This window comes from Mus caroli, unplaced genomic scaffold (assembly GCF_978045245.1).
Source record: "Mus caroli unplaced genomic scaffold, Mus_caroli_1 scaffold_5, whole genome shotgun sequence".
Lineage (NCBI taxonomy): Eukaryota > Metazoa > Chordata > Mammalia > Rodentia > Muridae > Mus > Mus caroli.
In genome coordinates, this window is record NW_028227260.1 from 59514470 (window position 1) to 59539714 (window position 25245).

The 25245-nt window shown below is 35.9% G+C and overlaps 1 protein-coding gene across 1 annotated transcript in view; it reads right to left on the reverse strand.

Moving 5' to 3' along the window:
* Nucleotides 1-3527: 3527 nt before the first annotated feature.
* Nucleotides 3528-25245, reverse strand: part of Sh3bgrl (SH3 domain binding glutamate rich protein like) — a 69003-nt gene continuing 47285 nt past the window's right edge. Inside the window, exons 2-4 of the mRNA XM_021153744.3 lie at nt 15025-15210; nt 10872-10952; nt 3528-5075 (exon numbers count right to left, since the gene is read on the reverse strand). Coding sequence (XP_021009403.1) covers nt 5043-5075; nt 10872-10952; nt 15025-15210 — 300 coding nt within the window. The 3' untranslated portion in view covers nt 3528-5042. The remainder of the gene's footprint in view (nt 5076-10871; nt 10953-15024; nt 15211-25245) is intronic.

A 25245-nucleotide genomic window follows, 5' to 3' on the forward strand; every position in this document is an offset into this window, starting at 1 on the left:
ACGCTGTTTACTGTATAGAACTAAGACTGGGTGGTACTGGTGAGACAACCACCTCACAACTCTGTTAAGACATATTGGGGTAAATCTCACATAGTTTCTCAGTCTTCAAAATGGCTCAAAAATACTGGATCTCTAGACCATGAGTCTAATATTCAGGAGCATATAGCTCCTGTTCTAGTAGGAATGAATGAAATTAATGTATAATTTCAAGAGATTAAAGGGTTTTGGTATTTTTGAGTTAGCTCCCCCTGCTTCAGATATTTCAAGTGACCACACTGTAATGAACTCAAAAGTGGTAATGAGGCTATTACAGGAAGGGTGGTATTAAGTTTTCAATCACTGAGAGCCACATTTAAAATAACTCAGGCTAATTACTGTTCATTTTGGGGAAGGAACATTTTTGACAGGGTATATTAATTGTATTGTACTTGGAAGAAAGATTATAGTTTCTGCTGTTAATGAAATTTACGTCAAGGATTTTTTTTTTTGGAAGTGAATTATGAAATTTTAGTATTAAGCTCTGAGAATGTGAACACATTCTGTAGCTGACCTTCCTGAGATTTTTAACTACTGGAAATCCTTAACAAAATATATTATTTCCTTTATTTTGAAAATGACTTGGTTGCATTTTTTCAGATGGTTTATGCTATTTTCTGTAATCATAGGTCATCTAAACACAGCTTATTTTCTTGAATGTTAAAGTTATAGCCTAAAGATGGTATCTCATTTTTGATGAACTTACACCCATCCTTCCATAGGAAGTAGCTGCTGCCAAAGCAAAGGGGTAGCTGGTTGGCTCATTTTGTATAATGGGGATGTGCTGGGTGGAGCTTTGGGGTTCAGTGGTCATTATGACAATCTGTCAGTCCCCAAATGCTTCTATTCCACTCTAGAAGTCTGAAAAATGTAATCTGAAATCCTTAATAAAAATGTTTCTAGTTTTATAAAAAACATAAAAGTAACCTTAAAGACCCTTAAAAAAAGTGCTATATGACTTAGTTATACCATTCCTTAGTATACAAAGAAGAATCCTGAGTTAACAGACCACAGGGATATTGCTTTTTGTTGTTTACTGCAGCACTACTCACAAGAGCTGTTATTGAACCAGTAATGTGTCCATCAATGGGTGAATGCATATATATATATATATTCTCAGAAAGGCAAATATTCACATGTTTGTTTTCTTTCATCTCTAAATGATGGATTTTACATAGACATAAATTATTTAGGGGATATGCATCATGAAAGTAAAAATGTAGAAGTAAAACTGTGGGAAGGAATAAACAGAAATTTTTATAGGGACAAAAAGATCCTTTTAGCAAATGGTTCTTGGACAAAATCCTCATTCAAAATAAAATGACCTTAGATCCCTACTCTCCATCACTCACAAAAATAATTCAAAATATGTTCACAATCATAAGTAAGGCATGGCTGTTAAAATATTCAATGAAAGTGTAGGAATGATATTACCATGACCTTGGATTGTCCCTCTTAGTTATGATAACAAAAGTAAAAAGAAATAAATGATCAATATATGAAAATTGACTTTGTCAAGCTTAAAAACTTGAACATCAGACACCTATGTTCGAAAATAAAAACCATGGAATGGAAAATAACATTTCAAATCATACCTACAGTAATAGACAAGTAATCCTATTATAGAAGAAATTATAATAATCTAGTAATAAAGATATCAATACTAAACAGAGAACTGGAAAATATTTTTCCAAAAAAGCTACACAAACAGCCATAACTGCATAAGAAAATGTTCTACCAAAGGAATGTAGACTACAACTCTACTGAGATGCCATAAAATAGCTCCTACAATGGCTATAAAATATATAAGAATAACAAACATTTCCCCAGAAGTAGAGAATTTATCACATTAGTGCCCTGCAAGTGGTGGTGTAAAATAGTGAAGCCAATTTGAAAACATGTGGTAGTTACTCAAATTTTTAAACAGAATTGCCACATGAACCATACCTACAGATATGCAAAATAATTCAAAACAGGTGTTCAAACAAAAAAATACATCAGCATTCATAGTAGCATTATGCATGATAAACAAAAGTAGATTTGTATAAAATATATAGCAAATGATGAATAAAGCAAAATGTGATTCATCGCACATAATAAAATATTATTTCACAATATAAAAGAATAGATGCTCTATTCATCAATGGCTTACAAGCTGTGGCAGAGATGAAATTCAAAAGCATGGTAACTGAAGAAATCTCTAACCAAAAGTCGAATACTTCATGATTCCATTTATGTGACACTTACAGAACTGTTAATTCCATAAAGATTAAAAGTAAATTACTGGTTGCATATGGCTGATGGAGTAAGAACTAACAAGGAAGGAAGTTTGCTCCATGCTGAAGTGTTTCACACTGTGCTGATGATTGCATAAAATCCATGGGGTCTTGCATTTTAAAAAGGTAAATTTTAAGGTATATAAAATACCTCAATGAACATATTTAAAAAACATCATAGTAAAATAATAATTACATTAACAGTTGTGAGCCACCATGTGTGTGCTGGAAGCAGAACCTGGTTTCTCTGGAAGAGCCTTAAGTACTCTTCAACACTGTCATCTCCCCAGCCCCAAGAATGGTTACTCTTTCTAAAGAAATTTTAAAATTACAATTAATTTAAAATTAAAATTAGTTACAAAGGGATGACTGGTAATATTCAGAAACAAGAATTGAGGAAGGGAGACAGAAGACCAGAAAATTAAAAGTAATCAAACATGAATCATTTAATCAGTTTTATTGAAATTCATCAGATGAAAAGAATCAGTGTTCCATAGAAAAGGATTAATGTTGTACTTTGTAATTTTAAACACCAACAACTGCTTAACAAAAGTCCATGTGAGTTTTACATTTTGTTGTTGTTTTTACTTAAGGAGTGAAGTCTGATTTCACCAAAACTCCCTGTACTCAGTCTTTACCAATAAAAATAATCTTTGTTTCAAAATTCCCTATTCACTTATACTTAGGGTCCCAATGAAGTGTCCACATTTAGCAGTACAATTAACAATTTACAGTGTTTTTGAAAGTGGAACTCTTTCTAAAGAACAAAATTTCTAAAGGGCAAATCAGCTCTAAAATGTGAAATTCACAAATTACCAGGTCTCATTTAGAAACACAAATATGCCAAACATATTATGCAAAGCAGCAAGAAATTCACTTCCAAGCATATACTGTGGAGGTTTCTTCAAAACTCATCTTAATTCTTAGACTTTTATTTCCTTTCTTTCATGTATCAGGAATGTTTCTCAGGCTTCAATTGGAGAAGACTCAATTCAAACTTGTACTTTAAATCTATAGACTTCAGGGTATTATCCCACAGACATAAACATCCTCCAATGCAAAACATAGAAAGTTAAATTGTCCACATATACTGCAGGTATTACCTGTAGCATTTAGCAATGATGAGGGAAAACATTGGCTAAACATATTTTGCACTCCAAAATTAATTTAAAGTATTATCTTCCATAGAGATCCCCAAAACTATTTTTATTTAAAAAAAAAAAAGAAGAAGAAGAAATGGAATACTTTTGACTCCAATTCATACTTCAAAGTTGAGGTCACTAAAAGTTGCCTTTACATTTTTTTATTGTTGTTTGGGTTGGTTTGGTTCATTTTGGTTTTTCTCCTTTTTAAACACCTATAAACAAAAATTACTCATCAAAATTACTGTATAACATTTAGAGTTGAGTAGCGCAAATTTTAAAACCATTTATGTTAAAGCATCAATTCATGTTGGAGTTTCAGTAAACTAAGCTATGGCTCCATTACATATTGAATTTTTGCCAAGTACAGTCTAGGAAAGAGCAGATATGATGATAATAGTAATTTGAAGTAAAAGATGTGTGTTTCTTTATAAAAATCAAGTATGGGGAAAAGGTACAATATCAACATCTTCTGGTTGAATGCTTATCTTCAAACTACTTCAAAGGTTGTTGCTTTCCTTTGATACTTGTACTTTCTCAAACAATCAATGTGTGCTTAGTGATTCTTTCTACTTGGACGGATGTGTTGACACAGTCTACCTAAACTGAAACTAAAAGCTTACCTATTAAGAACAGTATCATTCATGATCACCAACAGTGTTAAAGCAGGAGACAAGAGCCACTCCTACTTCGTTCAGCAAACACCAAAAGAAAATATATCTTAAACAATGAAGGGCAAGATACTATATAACAGTTAATTAAAAGTCTGTGTTCTTTGCAAGGAAGGGCCAATTTAAATCGAACTGCAATCTTTTCTCCATGACTTATATATCCACATTGTACTGAGGCAAGCAACTTAGAAACATGACTATAACTGCATGTATAAACAAGGAATTTATCAGTTAAATGCACTCAATGCTTGTCTGATGGGAAGCCAACTATTTTGATCACTGGTTGTGCAATGAAAGGTTACATTTAGAAGCCTGGAAAACTTGTGGTTCGGGGCATACATGTTTCTTTGATAAAAGAAGGAGAATGTCACAATCACCATAGGAAATTACAATGACTAACATATCATGAACATAGCCTGTAAATACATTTCAACAACAGTAACATCACATGAAAATATTCATGTTCACTAAAGATAATGAGGCATTTTTGGAATAAGAGTCTCTCTTCTGTTCTCTCTCTCTCTCTCTCTCTCTCTCTCTCTCTCTCTCTCTCTCTCTCTCTCTCTCCTCTCTCCTCTCTTCTTTCAGTTCCTTAAAGTTGAAATGATGAGAACCTTAAGCTACACAGAAATATAAAATAAGGAGTATATTGTTTTTTTGTAAAATCCTTACAGAACAGAAATGCCTTGGCAAATAACAATGCTACTCTAAGATATCTACTTAAAGTTTTAACTTCATCTCTCATTTCTTACCACCATGTTCACATTTTCATTATGCTTGTTTGCATGCGAGAACATCAACTAATCTCTAATCTATTATTTCAACATGTAAGCCTATTTCTTTTGAAGCAAGGATTTCTATAAAAGCAATGGAGATTTCATTATTTTTCAAGATGCTGAAGGAAGAACTCAGAACATTCATGCTTGCTGATTTGCCTGGGCTTCGGCTTCCTGGAATAAAACAAACAAACAAACAAAACTTACATTTAAATATCATAAGGTAGATACTCTTGTGCATTTTGCTTAAAATAAACTATCTCAAGTGACTAAGATTATTTAACAAGTAATTATATAGCAATTACTTCCATGATTTAACAAAAAAAAGGCTTTAAAATAATTAGCAGAAGCTTTCTTTTATCATGCCAGAAAGTGTTTTATGTAGGCTGCTGGGAGAGGATCAGAATCACATTCTTACTTAGCCGTGGAGCCTGTGTACCACACAACCAACTCTCAGGAAAGATGGGCCCCTGGGAAAGTGATTGTGTGACTTTTATAGGAGTTAGCAACTATTTTCTGATTGGACTTGAAGCCTGCTCCACAAGAGGAAATTCATATCTGGTTCTATAAGCCTGGTAAAAAGCCCCTGTGCAGGGAGGTCACAGGTACTTGGAGGAATCTACTATTGTTTTGCTAAATGATAATGTTGCATCACATTGCCTTCTAAATGATTCAACATATGACCATATAGTACTGCTTAAAAACTTGGTCAGAGACATTTCTTTTCGCTGTGAACAGCAGTTGATAACTAATCAAAGTACTAGGAAAAGTAACTGTGGAATGCTCAGTCGTGAATGGGACATCTGTACCACCCTCCCCAAGTCTGGAAGAGCACTTTGGGAAAAGGGAGTGAAAAAAAAAGAGCCAGGGGATGGGTATGTTATAGAATGCTGTCTTTGGGCACAGCATAACCTTTACACTCATTTCATGAACTCACATTGAGGTTACCTATAGAAGATGGGGCCCTGAGTCTCATAGAATAATGAAAGGGCTTCTGAGACACCGGCCATTCTTAAGAAGCTATTGGCAATTAACAGGTAAAGGTTGCAGTTAACAGTTAATGGTTGCAGTTAATGGTTGCTAGGAGATAGAAAGTAATTTTCCGTCAGTGGTATATGGCTCTGATAAACAGCTCCCTGTCATATCAGCAACCCTTTTAAAATTCAATAGGTCATACACAAAGGTTCGGAACTAAGGAGGGACTATATGGAAAGAAGTGGTCAGGGAGAAGGAGACAAGGTAATGGGGTGAATATGATCAGAATCCACTCCATACATGTATAAATTGTCAAAATAAGTACAAAATGCTTTTAAAAACTTGGCAGAAAACCAAACCATAACACACCTATGAAAGAGCGACTAGCATATGCAGCCGGGGAAGCATGTATATAATAATGTGCAGAAGCTCGTATCAAGTGTTTCTTCACATAAATACACATCTATTTCCAGTGACCAGTACTCTCCCCAGAGTCACACTCCATTTTTCCTAATGAAAGAGACTGCTAACAGGGGCATCTAAAACAAAAGGGAAAGCTACACCTTCAGTCCCAATACCGAGAGAGAAGGGCAGAGGCAGGTGGATATGTCTGAATTCAAGGCCAGCCTCATCTACAGAGCAAGTTCTTATTTAATTTTAGAAATAAAATAGAATGTAGGACCAGTGAGATGACTCAAAAGGCAAAGGTGCCTGCTGTCCAGGATGCTAGCCTGATGACCTGAGTTCAAATCTTGAAACTTTTACCTACACACATACATTGTGGCACTAATGCTCCCTCTCAATACACATACACACATTGTATATACACTGAACAACAAAAAATATTAAAATAACAATATGCATAAAATATATTCATTGAAGTAGCAATAGTTGTTCCTGGGCCTCCATATACACATGCATGCCCATGTACATGCACATTATACCCAAATATACATATATACATACATAGAAAAATAACAACAAGAAGAGATTTAATTAATTTTTTAAAAATGGTATCATATGAACTTCACCCTGTGCCTACACAGGTTTTGAATTAATTAATTCAGGATTCAGATCTTAGCTGTGTCAGTCAATTATGTATTCTTGGACAAAGTAAATTAAGTCTTAACTTTTTCTATAGAATTTCATTCCAGGCATTTAGCTCATAAAGAGCACATATGAGTGACCCCATTACAGGCACGAACTCTTTCTGATTTTCCTCCTCTCCTGTTTTTGACTGAAACTAAGTTCATAGTTGGGTAATATTAATCTTCGTTATTAATCTCTTGAATAGATTATTTTCAATTTAAATAGGATTGTTTCACATACCACAGCTGAAGCAGTTTCCAAGGCCACTTTCCACACATAATGATTCAAACTAGATGACCGAAAACATCTTTCAAAACATAACTACCATATTAAAAGTTTACTGCAAGGGGTTTTTCTCGCCAAATCATTTTCTCCCTGAAGACAAATGCCACTGGATTTATATTTCCATCAAAGTATAAACTACTGTATTGTTTACTATCTTAAAATCATCACTTTCACTACAAACAACGGCCAGTGCTAAGAAGGACTTTCTGAATTGAGAGAAGCAAGAAATGAGTACCATCCCTTTTTAGTATGCTGGGTCCACAAGGGGATAATAGAGCAGATTCGTCCTCTACAAGAACGTACTTTATGGAAATATTTGCTGAGCAGTTCTTTTAGGTAGCAATCTTTCTACTACATCAGTTTTCAATAATTTTAAAGGGTATACTCTATTAGTGGTTTGAAAAATTAAGGAATGAGAGAAGGCCATTCCTATTGGCTACTATTCCTTCCAGGCTTCCTTTTTGCCCCATGCACAGGTTCTAAATATAATTAGAGAATTATCGAGTAAATACAAATCTATAACTCATTTTTTTAATATTTTTCCACAAGCTATATAGTTCCCTCTTATCAACAACCATAAACATGCTAATTAGACTAGATTTTTCTTATATAAACAGTTTAACTCAGAAAATAAGATTGTTTGTAACTAACAAAAATAACTAATAACAGTGCATTATGACAATAGAGTATAATAAAATTCATGTGAATGTAGTCCCCACTCCCTCTCTCTTGCCAATTGAGCAGGTGGTACAAACGAACTGGATAAGTTTGGCAAGACAGCATGGGATGAACTGAGATGGGGAGTAATTTCATCATACTAACCAGAGTGACAAAAACACATAAATCAGTTGTTCTAGAATTCTTAATTAATATTTCCAGACCACAGTTGACATAACTATGAGAAGTGAGACTGTATAAAAGGAAGCCCTGATGGAATTTTTCAAATGGCAACATGAGCTTATGGAATGGAACAACATTTTGGTAAGTTTTATTGCTGGATATTTGTTTCCAACATTATAGACATTAGACATATACATAAAACATATTTAAATTATATATGACTCATAGTTTATCCATGAAGTTCAATGATGAATCAACTTAATTGACACTCTTTTTGAAATATTTACCATTTCCCCAATGGTTTGAGATTATGGATTATAATCTTAACCATGCTTTTACCCAAGCACCTTGTTAATTGTCAACACTTACAATGTGACTTGGCTCATTTGACTTCTAACTCCATCATTCACTTTCTTTTTTTTTTTTTTTTTTTTTTTTTTTAAGTTTTTCGAGACAGGGTTTCTCTGTATAGTCCTGGCTGTCCTGGAACTCACTCTGTAGATCAGGCTGGCCTCGAACTCAGAAATCCGCCTGCGTCTGCCTCCCGAGTGCTGGGATTAAAGGCGTGCGCCACCACGCCCGGCATCATTCACTTTCTTAAAACTATTTCACTTAAGGCCCTCTTGATTGTTTTTGTGGACTTAAAAGCATCCTAAAGTAGAAGTTTTACTATACCACGTCCTTCTTCTAATGCCCACACTGCACACACCTACCAAATTTAGTTTCTTAAGACAAATTTTCTTTGCAGGGTGACAGACCCCATCACAGGGGAAGTCATGCTGCTCTAATCAGTTCAGAGCAGACAAGAATGAGATCCTGACACACAGGAAGCCAGCAAGGAGAAGGGAAGGAATGGAAAATATGTAGATGAAATTAAATTAAACCTTATCTTAAACTACTGAAATAATCATCCCATGAGCAGAGTATGGTGGTGCACACCTTTAATTCCTTGCAGAGGATGGTGGGTCAATATGAATTTGAGGCCAGACTGATCTACATAGTGAGTTGCAGACTAGCTCAAGCTACACAGTCCAACAGCGACCAAACAAAGAAACAAACAAACAAAAATCACACCATTGCTTTCCCAGGTTTTCCATGGTGACTTTTGGGTACCTAACAGAAAAAAGGTGAAGGTACCTAATACCGCAATCATAACCTGGCCCCAAAGTATCTAGCTAATCTTAAACCTTCTAACAGCCCTTTGTTTAATATCCTCAATTCCAAAGTCACACTACATTCGGTCCCCTTGATATGAGATCATCATGTATAGCTATATGCACCTATGCAGTGTTTTTCTTTGCTGTCCTGTCAAAAATGACTTAGTATCATTTCAATATCTTGAAATTTTGAACAGATCAAATAATATCCTTCTAATAAAAGCTTCTTCAATCTCCTCAATAAGAAATAAAGATTATTGACCTCAATCCCTATGTCCTTTATTTATGATAGTCTTATAAAATTAACCATAGAATGTCTTCAATTATAATTACCTATACACATACTTATATAACCTTCTGCACATATATACTCACTAGGTTATGAACAGAATATAAGAATTATATCATATGTTATGCTTGCTCCACCATTGATCTCAGTGCTTGGCAACTGATAGACATTTGGTGAATGAATGAATCTTAATTTTAATTGAAGGGGACAAAGTCATCAGCCACAAGAAATAGACTGTCCTTTCTTTTGCACTCTCTGATCTGCATTAAACTCACTGGCTTAACTTGGGCCTTACAAATTATTTAAACAACAACAAGAAAAAAAAATGTTCTTCTGGCTTCATTCAGTTTTTACAAATCCTAAAATATAACATTTATCCATGGGAAAGGAATGTTTGGCAAGGAAGCAAAACTTGAGAGTGAAACAAACATATTTACAAAGCCTGTCTGGTGAAAACATAGATGGTATTATAGGTTCTCAAGAATGAAGAAGGAATTAGAGCTTAAATAAATTGCTGATCATAAAATCTACTCAAGATTGGAACACAGATGAGTGCTACTGGAAAAACCTATTTTGATTAAATGATCTGATACAAAAAAGACCAAATGGAAAAGGCAAAGGTCTAGTGAAAGTCCCTAGCTTTGAGGCATCTCACTGGACAAGTAATTTCATTTTTACTTTCCTTCTTTATTTGGGCTCCCTTGGGAATACTGTCACTTGAAAAATTAATTTGTCTTGGCAAGAAATAAAATACCAAAGTTAGCTAGCAATTTAATGACCAGTTTTGTAACTTGAAGGTTCTTATTATCCTTGAATAGCTGACTATATCATTTACACTCACAGAAGCTAATAGCTGCTGCTAAGGAGATGATCATGAACTACGATGTTTGATGGCCATGTAGAATTGAGCATGACATCTGGAGGTTTAAAGCTGGCAATCATACCTTTGAGATTGAATACCGATATATCTCCTGGCTCAGGAAACTTGATAGAGCAGTTCACTTCTCTAAGTGTACTTCACTAAGTATACTATGCACAGTTGTCTACCCCATTAGGGGTTAAGTATATTACCACAAACACTGCTCTAGACTTACTCTGAATATTAACAGATATGACTTTTTGGGGGACAGAGTTTCTCTGTGTAGCCGTGGCTGTCCTAGAACTCACTCTGTAGATCAGGCTGGCCTCAAAATCAGAAATCCGCCTGCCTCTGCATCCTAAGTGCTGGGATTAAAGGCGTGTGCCACCACTGCCCCACTCAGGCATGATTTTGTTGATTAAAAAAACCCATCAGCAATAAGATGGTCAGCAATGAAGGAAACAGAGGAATCATACCTTTGAACCAGGTGGTGCTGTCAAGCCTAAAAAGGCATAAACTGCATTATTTTCTCGGGCTTCAAAGAAGGCATCATAATCCTTTGTGAAAAGAAGACAAGAAAAATTAGCAGTGTGCACCCCAATAGAGAGAGATGTGCTCATAATGACTTGACTGGCTGACAGGATCAGATGTCTCCTTGGGGCCTTAGCTCCAAAAGGCTGAAATTCTGGAAGGAGTAGTAAACAGACATACAGACAGGCGGGCTTCTGAGACTACACAAGTATAACACCAACCTTGGAGGCTGAAGCAGAAGGATCACTAGCTCCATGCCAGACTATGCTTCACAGGAAAATACTATCTCAAAAAACAAAAACAAAAAAACAACTAAACAAAACAAAAACCCTGTTATGCAGCTCCAAGCAGAAATGGTTGGTGGGCCATTGAAAAATGTTTTTATCGCCAGCCTGCAAAATCTCAGTTGGTTTGTACTCATCTTAATTTAAAATAAAGAGAGTGAGATTTAAAAAAGAAAATAAAAAGAAGCCCAGACAAAGCATTATTGGACAATAAATAAACAAATAAATAAAAAAATTTAATTAAACCTCCAAAAATATCAGTAAATTTATTTTGTAATTGCTTCTGGTTTTGTGTTTTTATGAGATTTCCATGTGTGTGAGTGTGTGTATCTCTGAAGCTATATGTGTTTTTGTGCTTCCTTTTTGACTGTATTTTTCCTTGTCTGTTTTTTCCTTTGATGGTTGGTTTGCTTTCATCATATTGCATTTTACTTGACTGTCTTCTTAAAGGTTTTCTAACAATAGAGAGCAAGAAAAGGTAGAGAATTGGGTAGGTGAGGAAATGGAGAAGTTATGGGAGGAGTTTGGGGAGGGGAAACTGTTATATTGTCGAGAAAAATCAACAACAAAATAAATATGAAGAGAAAAGGATGGAGGAAGAGAGAAATGGCATTTGGATACTATTTAATGTGTACTAGAAGATAAGTTGAAAATGCCAGATGGTTTATTGCACATCAAAAGGAGTTACAGATGCTTACATCTTCCTCCACTACTCAAAGCAAGCATTTCTCAGCAGTAGATTGCTTCTTTTTAGTGGGAGGCTCATTCCAATTCGCCATAGTTCTCTCCCTTACTGAATTTAATAGTGATTTCCTCAGCCTGAAACCAATATTAGCTACTTAAGGCCAGAACAGTGGGGCTATACTGTGTTTGCAAAGAGAGTACAGTGTTCTTGAAATTTGAGCAGAGAAAGCTTTAACCCTGAGTATACAAGAGAATCCTGACATGTCTGAATTTGGTTCAACTTAACATTACTGCCACCCTAAGCCACTAAGCCTACTCCAAAAGTTACAAGTGGACTTGTCTACAATTGTAACTTGTAATCAACAGCAAACATAGTTAAATGTCTATTTTCTGTATGTGGCCTTGATTACAGTGTGATTTCTAGATATGTATAAGGAAAGGAGGCAGTAAATAAAACAATAAGAAAGATAAAATAAAATAAAATAAACAAAAACATATAGTACTGTCTTTCCCTCACATTCCTTATAGTCTGAACTTAAACCATTTTGCTTTTAGAAACTCAATGTTAAGAGAATCAAAAGATGACCTGCAGCATGGAAGAAAAGAATTCCAAAACGTGTAAGTAGCAAAGAATTCATTCCTAAAATGCATAAAAATCATGAGATAATAATAATAAAACAAAATTAAAAGTGATACTGACTAAACAGATACTTAAAGAGAATAGAAGGATGTCAAATAAGGAGATAAATGTGTTAATATCATAATTTTGACCATTACATAAAAACATTATAATGACCAGAAGCTACCAAAATACCAAGCTATTTAGGATTGGTTTAAAAGGCCAACAATAGGTCTGAGAAGTAGTTCAGGGCTCTAGCCTTGTCTATTGTATATACAATACTGAATGAAATATGCAGTAACATACGAAAAAGCAAACAGACACAAAACTTTTGACAATATCAGGAGCTGAAAGGAAAGATTGAGTACCAGGAACCTATGCAAAAGGACACAGTCAATTCAGAAAAATTCCATATTCTTTACAAATTAAAAATACAATCACTGTGTTAAGCAGTAAACACATCCCTGGGATTTATGCCTGAGCAATGAGAATTACTGCTATACAAAAATCAAGAAACAAATACAGAAAGCACTTATAATTACAATGGCTCAGATTTAGAAACAATGAAAATGTCTACCAATTTATAATGATTTACTGCCACCCAACTATATGAGGTGAAAAAGTATTTAAACAGAAAACAACTAGACCTCAAACACATCCAATTCATCGAAAGAAGACAGCATCAAAAGATTTCATACTGTATGAATCCATTTATATGACCTTACCAAAAGGACAAAATTATACTCATGATGATAAGATTAGTGTTGGCCACGGACTAGGAGTAGGAATAGCATACACATAAAAGTTTCAGAGATGACTCTGAATTTTTATTGTAGCACTAGTTTCACAAACCAATGCATGTGTTAAAATTCAGACAAAAATGCATGCCAGAAAGAGTCGCTACCATACACTAAAATTTTAAACCTTAAACTTACAAAATGTAATTACATTTTAAGGAAAAATGACAAAAACTAAAATATACAAATTCAAGTTAACCCAACTAAAAAATGGACTGAAATATCCTAATGAGACCTGCCTCAAATGAATATGTACAAAGGCCAATAGGCTTATGAAAAATATCCATCATAATGAATTATTGAGGAGTTATAAATTAAAACCACGGGAAGATACCTTTAACCATGCAAAAATGTGGTTTTTCAAAAGGACAAAAATGGAATGAGTATTGAAAAAGATGTAGAGGAAGTAAAACCTTCCGCACTATTGCATATGAATGTAAATTAATACAACTATCATGGAAAATGAAATACAGAGGCTCCCCAAACCATTAAAAAAGAACTACCTTAAGCCAGCCTGATCTATACAGCAAGCTCTGGGACAGTCAGGACTAAATACAGAGACCCTGTCTTAAAAGAAGAAGAAGAAGACAAAGACAAAGGAGGAGGAGGAGGAGGAGGAGGAGGCCAGGCAGTAGTGACACATGCCTTTAATCCCAGCACTTGGGAGGCAGAGGCAGGCAGATCAAGGACAGCCTGGTGTGCAAAGTGAGTTCCAGGACAACCAGGGCTATACAGAGAAAACCTGCCTCGAAAAACCAAAAGAAAGAAGGAGGAGGAGGAGGAGGAAGAGGAGGAGGGAGAAGAGGGAGGAGGGAGAAGGAGGGGGAGGGGAGGAGAAGGAAAAGGAGGAGTAGGAGAAGAAGAAGGAAAAGAGGAGGAAGAAGAGGAAGCACAGCAGCAGCAATATCCCATGAGCCAGCAATCTCCCTTTGTAGCACATATACAAAGGAAATGAGGTCATTTTGGGTATAGGTCTTCTTACACTGGTAGTCCTAACACTCATACTGGAGGCAAAAGAATTGCCTGAGTTTAAGGCCAAATTAGTCTGTTTATAGAGAACCCTGGTTTTTAAGAAAGCAAAGAAAGAATGAAATCAGTCTGTCACCGAGATTGCTACAATCAGATATTTCTGCAACACTAGTCACAACAGGCAATATATGAAATCAGCTTGTGTCCTGCAATGGATGAAGGAAAAAGGAAAATTCTGTATGTGTATATAGTAAAACACTATTCAGCCTTTAAAATAAAATTCTGTTGTCTGTGACATGGATGAACCTAGAGAATATGTGAAGCAAAATATTCAGCAACATCGGAATCTGAGGCCAGTCTTGGTTAGATTGAGAAAGAGGGGAGAACAGGGCTCTCATCAAAGAGGAAGCCCCACAGCAGAGGAACTCCCAGTGGCAAAACTACATTCCAGGAGCCAGGAAAGGGAGAGTCCAGATGATAGCTAACAGTCAGGCATAGTTACCTGTTTTGATGTGGTTGGACCCAAAATGAAGATATATAAAGCCATCTGCATGTTTTGCTTATTCATTTGAATGTTGATCCTAGAGAACAAAATACTATGTAGCTGCCTATGGTGCATGCAGAGGGCAAATAACTGTACAGAAGAAATGACTAGGCTTGGAGGTGAAGATGAAAGGTGTAAGTTCCTTTGAGACAATCTATTTAAAAAAAAAAAAAAACACAAGAATTGAAATTGCTTCCTTACCCCACGGTACTGGCATTCATTGAAAATCTGAGGTGGCAAGGGGTACCCTGTGGATGGTCGACTGTCTTCAGGTACATTTTCTCTCATCCACTTCCGATTCTCTTCATTAGCTGCAATATCTTTTTCTTCAAATCCTATTTTGTTGGCTTCTAAGAAACAAAGCACATCTTGCTGTTTCTTCTTAATCTAGGAGCCAAGAGAAGGGGGCAGGGATGATACTGATAAGCAAATAGCACTTATTGGTTTTCTTTTTCTTCTTTGTTTGGACTCAACAGGTTCTTTTAAGGAATATATGTTTATTCAAATACATACAGGCATGCAATAACAACTGATGGAAAAAGAGGCCATGATTTTGAAGGAGAGCAGAGGAGGCTGGGCATGGGTGTGTTTAGAGGGAGAACAGGGAAGGAAGAGATGTCAATTACAATCTCAAAAATAAAGAAAAATAACCAAGCTTTCTTTAATCTAAGAAGCTTTTTACTGGAGGTCTAAATAATTTACCATTCAATTCTAGTGATAGAAATTTAAATCAGAGCTCCTAGACAAAAGGTTTTTATTTTTAAAATTTAACAAAATCAGTGTTTAAGAACCAGCAAACATGAATTTAGACACAGATTAAATCTGCAGTGCAAAAGATACATTTTCCCCCTATTACTGTTTTGATGATGTCTCACAAGTGAAGAGCCTGAAGGCTCTTTTTATCTAACTCTCCTTTTTGCACTAAAGGCTCAATATCTAATGATGCTGATATAATTCTAGCTCATGCATATTACAAAGTCTACAAAATATGATTAATTCAAGCATCATAATCAGTAGCAATGTCTCCATTTTATGGTTCAGACCAAAATCTATACTGTAAAAGAGCTAAGCCTGTATGTATACTAAGTTTGTAATATAATCTGTATTTCTCATTAGCTCATAATATGCAGAATTAGGACACCGTTCACATGTCGGTGCTACCTCATTAGATTATTAGTAGATTGCATACTGTTCTCCTTATCAAGCTCTGACCTTATCCAGGTCAGAGAGCTTCAGTAGTAGTAAAGTTAGTACTTCCTAGGATCTTCCTATGAAATGCATTTATCTGAGTACCTGGTTTCACATACCTATGTTCATATAATTAAGGTTAAAGCTTCTTCATAACATATCTGAACTATATAGAAAATATGAAAGAAAAAAATCCTTTTAAATGGAGTCATACTCAAAGGACACATATGGCAGAAACATTTAAAACAAAACAAAGTAAAATATATTATAAAGACGTAGTCCACACAATGGCAATCAAAAATGTGAAAAAGGAACTTTAAATTCATACTTCCCTCCTCTACCACTGTGCGCAGGCACAGGGGTTCTATTTTCATCCAGATTACTTCTGGTTAGGGCTACATAATTCACTTTAAATAATACAACTCTCAACTCCAGTAAAAACAGGAATTTCTGGTACCTATTTGGATTCAATACTAAAAGTCCTTTCAAAAAGATCAATTATAATCCAGTAAAATGTACCACAACATTAATTTTTCTAATATTACTATTTCTTCATTGGTATACACAATTAAACTTTCCTCTCTAAATAGAAAATTTGGAAAACATCACTGAGGCAGTACATATAAGCATCTAGTATACTAATATGCATGAGGGAAGTCTCAAGTCAGTGACTTTCAACCTATTTCAGAGTAGGGGAGTTCAGTCAACATGAAATATATCAAGTAATTTGTAAATGCTTAGACTATTTCCAGATATGAGTAGATATAAATGTGGTACTTTCCAGAACCTAGAATTTCAATAATAACAATCATATTCAGTCTTAGCAGACTATCACCATCGTGTTTGTGTAGACAAAGATCAGAGGCCATCTAAAATAAATAGCCCTTTGAGGCCTCTCCTGCCTTATTGGATGTTCTTTATGTTGAAAACACTGTGCTGAGTCAATACAGTGTCCTTGCCTGGTATCAGTATGTACAATCAGAGATATTTACTAGTAACTTTATCTGTATGTCAAGGGTTGAGTTTCTTTTTTAAAAAAGATTGACACAGTTTCTTCTTTAGAAGGTTCCGATGTAAAAAACAAAGCTTCATCACACCCACAAAACTTTCCACCCCAAATTTATTCTGTCTACAAGAAAAGTAGGGATAGGGGATAGAGACCCATCCCATGAGCAACCACCATTCCGACACTAGAACTATTATTGATAATCTTTTATGCTTGCAGACAGGAAGCAAGCAAGCCTATCAAGGCTGTCCTCTGAGAGGCTCCTCCTATTAGCTGACTGAGACAGATGCAGAGACCCATAGCCAAATAGTGGATGGAGCTTGGGGACTCTTATGGAAGAGTTGGAAGAAGGATTGCAGCCCCAAAGGGGATGGGAACTCCACAGGAAGATCAACAGAGTCAACCAACATGGATCCTTGGGGCTCTCAGAGACTGAACCACCAACCAAAGAGCATACACGTGCTGGAGCTACCCCGCCCCCACACACACACACATATGTAGCAGATGTGCATAGGTCTCGTAACAAAGTTAGTATTAAGTATTTAATTATCTACTATATTTTTGCTTTAAGTTTGGGACAATCAAACTATTTGTTTTGGGTTTTTAATTTAAACCAAAGTTACTTATGGAATTATCTTAAATTCATAAAAGTACAGTTGCCATATATGTTACCCTGTCCACCTATTATTGACATCTTACCTCAAAGAAGTACACCTGCCATTAAGAAGCCTACATCAGCGCAACACTATCAATTAAACCCCAGACTATTAGCATTTCACCGCTTCTTCCTTTAATGCCATTTTCTGTTCCCCTCCAGATATTTAGTCATCATGTCTCCTTAGTTTCTTTTGGTGTGTGAGTTACTCAGATCCTTTTTCTCTGTGATTTTGGCAATTTGAAGTGTACTGGTCAGATATATGGTAATGCCTCTTCAGCCAGACTTATCTAATTTTTCTCTTATGATTAGACTGGGATTATGAATTTGGGGGACAAGAGTATAAAATATAAATAACTTTTTCATCCTATCATACCAGAGAACACCTGATAGGGACCTAACTCACTAAGATGACATTAACCTGGATTACTTGGTAAATGGAGTATGAGTGAGGTTTCTTCACTACATTTTCCTTCTCCACACTGTGTATTTGGAAGTAAATCATTTTCCCTTTCTACACTGTGTGTTTGGGAGTCAGTAAAATTCCAACTTCATAGTAAAAATCTGACAGTACTTCTTAGTTAGAGATTCTGGGAAATTTGAGAAACAGCAATATGTGAGAGATTGCTGAAAAGTAATATACATCCATCTTTGGGGACAAATACTGTGGCTTTCTCATAATACAATATTTTTATTCTTATATATTACATCCACACCAGTTCCCCTTCCTCCCCCTGCCCTCCAGCCTCTCCCCAAGATCTAGTGCCCTCTACCTTCCCTCAGAAAAGAGCAAGCCCTCCAGGGAAATCAACCAAACACAGTATTACAAGTCACAATAAGACTGGGCACGTACCATCACATCAAGTCTGGACAAGGCAACCCAGTAAGACGTAAAGGTTCCCACAAGTAGGCCAAAGAGTCAGGCACAGCCCCTGCTCCTACTGTTAAGCTACCTACAAGAACACTGAGCTACTCAGCCATAACATATATGCAGAGAAGCTAGGGTCAAATCCCTACAGGATTCCTGATGTCTGAGAGTTCCCCTGAATCCTAGTCAGTTGATTCAGTGCCCCATGATCTCATGGTGTCCCTGACTCACTTATAAGTGGATATCAGTTGTAAAGCAAAAGACAATCATGCTACTGTCCACAGATCCAAAGAGGCAAAGTAATGAGGAGGGCTGAAGACAGGGTACAAGGATCTCCCTAGGAAGGGGAAACAGAATAGCTCTTCAGGGTGGTCTGAGGGCAGGTGGTGTTGGAAACAGGAATGATCAGGTTTGGGAGAGGGAGAAAACACCAGGAGAAATGACTGGAAGTGGGGGGTATTCCAGGGTGAGGTAGAAACTCTACAGAATCTATAGAAACTATAGAATCTATGAGAGTAACCCTAGGAAACTCTCCTAGTAATAGGGAGCACCTGAACTGGCCATATTCTGTAACCAGGCAAGGCCTCAAGAGGAGGGATTGGGACACCAACCTAACTACACAACCTTTGACCTACAATTCATCCTGCCTGCAGAGGCCACAGAACCTTCGACCTATATACAGTTTGTCCTGCCTGTAGAGTATTCTGGGACCAGAGCCTAGCATAACTGTCTTCAGAAAGACCAGAGAAACTTAATCCAGCAACTGATGGAAACAGAACCAGAGTCTCGTAGCTAAACATTAGGCGGAGCGCCAGAAGTCATAATTCAATTTTATTTGGAAAACATATCTTTTTGAAAAATCCTTGGACTAAACATGTGAAGTATCATATTAGAGTGATTGGTACTTAAATTACATTTCATTTAGGCCCACAAACATCCTTCTAGCAAAACTTCTTGTACACAGAAGTAATGGAAATAATCAATGTTTGCATACAGATTTTCCTCCATCCTTACAATTTCCAAAATAACACTTGTGAATCCTAGAACAAAGCTGATGAATAGTTTGTACCTTTATATACATCATCAGAGTTCTATAAAGTACCTAAAAGTTAACATATTCAATAACAGGGAGACCGCTTGTCTAGGTAAAAATAGAGATAGATAGATAGATAGATAGATAGATAGATAGATAGATAGATAGATAGATAGATAGATAAATTAAATAAATAAATAAATAAATAAATAAATAAATAAATAAATAAATAAATAAATAAATAAATGCAAGCAAGCTGTGAGTTTACCTGAATTAGAGAGAAACTTTGGGCTATCAGAAAGAGTTCACTGCTATTATTTCCCAATTTACCAGATTTCTAATTGCAGCTATTTTAAGAGGACTAGGAGGAGTTAGAGAACTGGCTCAGCAGTTAAGAGCACTTGCTGCTCTTACAGAGGTCCCAAATTTACTTCCCAGCACTGCATTCACACACATGCAAACACAAACACAGACAATGGTGACTCAGTCACAAGTAACTCCAGTTCCATGTGGAGATCCAACACCTTTTTCTAGATCCCACAGGTACCAAGTAGTCACATTGTGCACATACAGATGCAGTCAAAATAGCCATACACATAGATAAGGAAAAAAATAGGTAAACAGCTGGAAAAAAGATTTGGCTTCTTATTTATACCACTATTAGTTATCCCTGTAGATGGATGGCAATGAAGAGAAAGTTAACTAACATTATAGTTATTGCTTCATGTCCACTTCCTATTCAAAATATCCTGTAGGGTAGGAAGCTTGATTTTCATGTTATGGATTAGATTACCAAGACTCATAGTGAGTAATGAAATATACCCAAAGTCACAAAACCAATATATGACGAGACTAAAATTCAAATTTAGATATCCTTTAATAGCAAATCTTACATTATTTCACTACATTTGCCTGCCTTCTTTCATTTTACCTTCTATTTTTGTTTTCTTTAAGAAATTTTTAGTCCAATAATATGGCTCATTGGGTAGACACCTGCAGCCAAACCAGACAACCTGAGCTGGCTATCTTCACACAGTAGAGAGAGAAAATCAACCTTCATAACTTATCCTCTGGCATTCACACACACACACACACACACACACACACACACACACATTAAACAATCAAACAAATGATATAGAAAGCAATCTATATAACACTGACAAAATCTTTTAAGAAGTAATACTCCCTGGCACAGTGGCTACACGTCTATTTCCAGGTCCTTGTGAGAGGATGACAATCACATGAGCCTAGGACCTGAGACCTGGGCAGCATAGTGAGAGACACTATTTCCAAGGCAATGTTTTGATGTGTTCTTGTTAATTGTGAATTCTATGTAACAAAGTATGGTTTCATCTTATTTTCCAAATGAGCATGTGCACAAATGAACAAATTTCCACAGCATTCAAAGAAAAAACAACAACAACAACAAAAACACAACAACAACAACAACAAAAAAAAACCAAAGACATCTGAAACAGCCACTTCCAACTCAGGATTCTCTCCCAGTAAAAAAGGTTCAATATTTGACTCTACCTGGTAATGTTATGGGGTTACCAGTTCATTGAAAATGTAACTCTTCAATACAATCTAGGCCTCAATGATTCTAGACATTAAAAATAACAATAGCAGTATTATGATCTGAAGGAATTTGAAAATTATAATTATAAAATATAAATTCTAAACTAATCCATGATTTTTAATGATTACATCTAAGCAGCCCTTAATCAAAGTCTGGCATAATTCTGCTGCAGGCAAGTAGATGAATTAATGCTAGAATAATAAGGAAAAAGAATAGATATGCTGAATTGGTTAGCAATAAGCTATATGCATCAGGTCCCTTTTGCATTACACCATGTGTGATCTCGTTGTAAAATATAATGTGATAATTATTATTTATAAAGCATTTCCTATGAACCAGGCACTGTGATAAGCTCTTTACATGTTTATTTTATTTTATTCTCACAATAATCTTCTGAAGCAGCTGCTATTATTTTCATTCCAGACACTCTGAAAAAGAAACTAATGCTCAGATGGATTAGGGAACTTGTTCCAAATTACTTATTTGTCCAATCTCTGCCAGAGTAAAAATCACCATTAAAAAACGAAGTATACAGAATAACAAATAAGGTACTGCCATGCTTGATGCCTCCTGCTAATTAGATCATCTGTTGACTTACTGAAGCTCTCTTGAGCGCAGATGTGGCTCATAATAATTTTGTGTATCAGTCTCCATTTCAAAGCCTGGTCTAAAGTAGCAGCAAGAAAACCTGGAGATTATTTTTTTTAGTATCATTTTTGTTTATTTTTGAGAATGTAATGTAATTGCAACATTTTTCCCATCCCCTTAAGATTTTTTTGTTGCTGTTGCTCTTGTTTTGCAATCAAGCTCAAGGCCTCATATACCACAAGCAAGTATTCTATCACTGAATCACATTCCTATCCCTTACAACATTTTTTTTTGAACTAGGGTCTCACTACATGGTCCACAATGACCTCCAACTTATAAACTCTTGCTTCAGCATTCTGAGTGCTAGCATGACAGACATGCACCACCACGCCACAACTTAAGTATTTTAGAGCACAGTGTTAGTGGCTTGTGATTACAGGAAATGGCTGTTGTATGAATTATACTGCCTGTACATTTCATGTACACGGACAAATGCAAGTGTAAAACAAAAAGCATTATGACATGCTTCCACAAAAGTGCCAGTACACCAGGCTACAGGAAATGGCTCTTCAAGGAAAATAGGGTTAACAGGCACCCTAGGCTACTCTCAAAACTTTAGGAGTCTCCTTAAAGAAAAACCCTTCACACTGTTAGCAGCAATTATCAGAGCTCAATAATTGGTACATGTGCTATTCTAACATTATGGATCTTCCATTCAAAAATGTCAGACTGGTGTCATGCTAAGATTTTTGGAAATAAATCTGTTCATCTCAGCCCCCACACTCCTGCCTTAATCACTGTCATTAAGAAGTCAGTACAATGGTTTTCTGTATAGATTTGAATCCTCTTTAAGAGAATAGCGTTAGAGTAGAATAAAAGGAACTTGGATGTTTAGAAGAAACATTATGAGCAACAAAATGTTCCCAACGCATCTTTCTCTTTGCATAACAAATTCCAGCAGTAAGGAAACTGTGTCCTAAAACCACTTCCTGCTAATGCTACAGGGCTTCTAATTCCGGTCAGACAGAGTCACCAGGCAGCCTTTCCATATAAGGATAAGCAAAAACACAAATCCTCAAACAGGCTGATGTGAAGTCACAGGGCAGGCATACGAGAACCAAATATGGTAGCTAAAATCTGCAGCACACAAGATGCCTTTTTTAAAAAAGAAGGCTGTAACCATCAACTCTATCAGTTCCTGAATCATAAGAAAAGCAATAAGCTTGCTAGTGTTAACTAAATGACAAATATTAGCCACACTGCAGTGTGTCACATAAGTTGGCCATCTTCTTCTATTGACAGGCTATTATGAAATGTGTGGCCAGGGGGTATGCATATAACATCAAAATGATGTATATGAATAAGTAAAGTCATTCACTCTACCTCCTCTGAAAGAAGCAAATAGAGTTCCCAAGAGACTCAGGAAACTAGCTTTGTCCCACTACAGAAACACCTTATTGTGGCCAGGGAAAAAAAAAATCCAGATATGGAATAACTCGATAAGACTAAGTCCTAAGAGGGTCCTTTCCATTACAGGGTAGAACCAGATTCTGAAAGCTGTTGCATAGCCATAAAGAGACCATAATAACCCTTACTCCTCCCCTGCCAAACATGAGAATTAAAGAGCACACAGAGACATCATCTTCATTTTCAGTGAGCATAGTGTTCCTAATTAGTATGATCAAGTATGTTGCTAGTGCTGAAGGCTGTTAATTCAGACAAAGTCAAGTAAACTCAGAAACTTTTTTTCCAGTGTGTGGTAATAGCCATGGAAACATTCATAGTTTTTAATCTTGTAATTTCAGGTCCAGATGCTTTAAGTAAATAAACAAAAGAGAACTAAATGATGTGCCTGAAGAAATTGTGTGTGATATATTCTGGTGAGTTTGTTATTTGTTTCCTTTTGACAGTGGAGATTTGAAAATTGTCTGCATATTTACCCATTCAGACTTGCGTAAATGTTTGTGAGGTAATTACTTGAAAGACTACTGCATGCACAGTGAAAACAAGCACGTGCTGTATGATTATGTAGCAACAAGGGAAAATATTTACAACATGGGGAGGAAAATCAAGGAAATTATATATTTTTGTGATTCCAACTGTGAAAAGAAAAAAAAAGGTATATTCTTAAAAGACTAGCAAGAATTTAAACAGATTGCTTCATAAGTAAAATACATCATATATATTAAGGCCTTTCTAGTGGTAACATATTATAAAGGTAAGGCTGTGCACCAATGAATCTTTGGTACAAACACTCTAAGGTGTTCCTTCCTCAGAAACCCTACCAGAGGGGGTGGTAGGACTTCTTGTTTATATTCAAGAGAATATGGCAATGTTGATAGAATGTCATTGTTATGTTGTGAGAGATGAGGCTCTCTACAAGACTCACACAGGAGTCTACTTTGTTTACAAAGAAGCAAACAAATCCTGTAGTCTCAAGGACTTCTGTCAACCACCACATAGCATGAAAGTAGATTCTGCCTTAGTGTACCCTCCCACTCACAAGTCAGTACATCTTGACTGCAGTTTTACCGAGAATACAGCTGAACTATGCCAGGACTTCTGTCCCATAGGCACTGTACTATAATAAATGGATGTCGATTTAAATGGATAAAATTACAATAATCTGCTCTACAGCACAGAAAACCAATACAGGACCAAACAGATTTGGCTTGGAAACTCAGAGAACTTCTACCTATTGTGTATGGCTGAGCAAGCTGATTAACCCTGTGAGTCTCAAACTCATGATCTGTTGAAAATAATAATAATAATAATAATAATAATAATAATAATAATACCTACCTCTCAGAAATTTTGCACAGAAAATCACAGATAAGAGAAGCCTATTGCATTACCTGCTAGAAAACGGTCGTGACTATAAATTATAGGTTCTCATATGGCTAAAACCTTGCCTATTTTGCTCATCATGTTACTTAGTATCAACTCACTGCAGGTATTTTATAAATATATGGTGAAGGAATTAATAAGCCAATGAAAGTAAGATTGTGTGTGTGTGTGTGTGTGTGTGTGTGTCTGTGTATAAAATAAAGAATATTAAGAGATAGAGAGAATCTCTGCCCTCAAAGTACTAAACATAATGAATGATGCCATAGCTTAAAAGTCACAATACAGGGGAATGCCAGAGCCAGGAAGCAGGAGTGGGTGGGTTGGGCAACAGGGATTGGGGAGGGTATAGGGGACTTTCAGGATAGTATTTGAAATTTAAATGAAGAAAATATCTAATTTTTAAAAAAAAAGGAAACAAAGTCACAATACAGAAAAAGTCCTTCTGGGGTTTTATGAGAATGAAAGTGTATAGACAAGGAATCAAGCTTTGGAATCAAATATAGTAAGGTTTATATGCACAACCCAATGAAACCTTTCAGAAGATGCTATTAGTATCAATACAAAAAACTACACAGGAGTATATAAGATATTAAAAGAAATCTATGCAGTTGCTAGGAAGCAACTATAAGGCAAATGATATGTGACATGCTGGGAA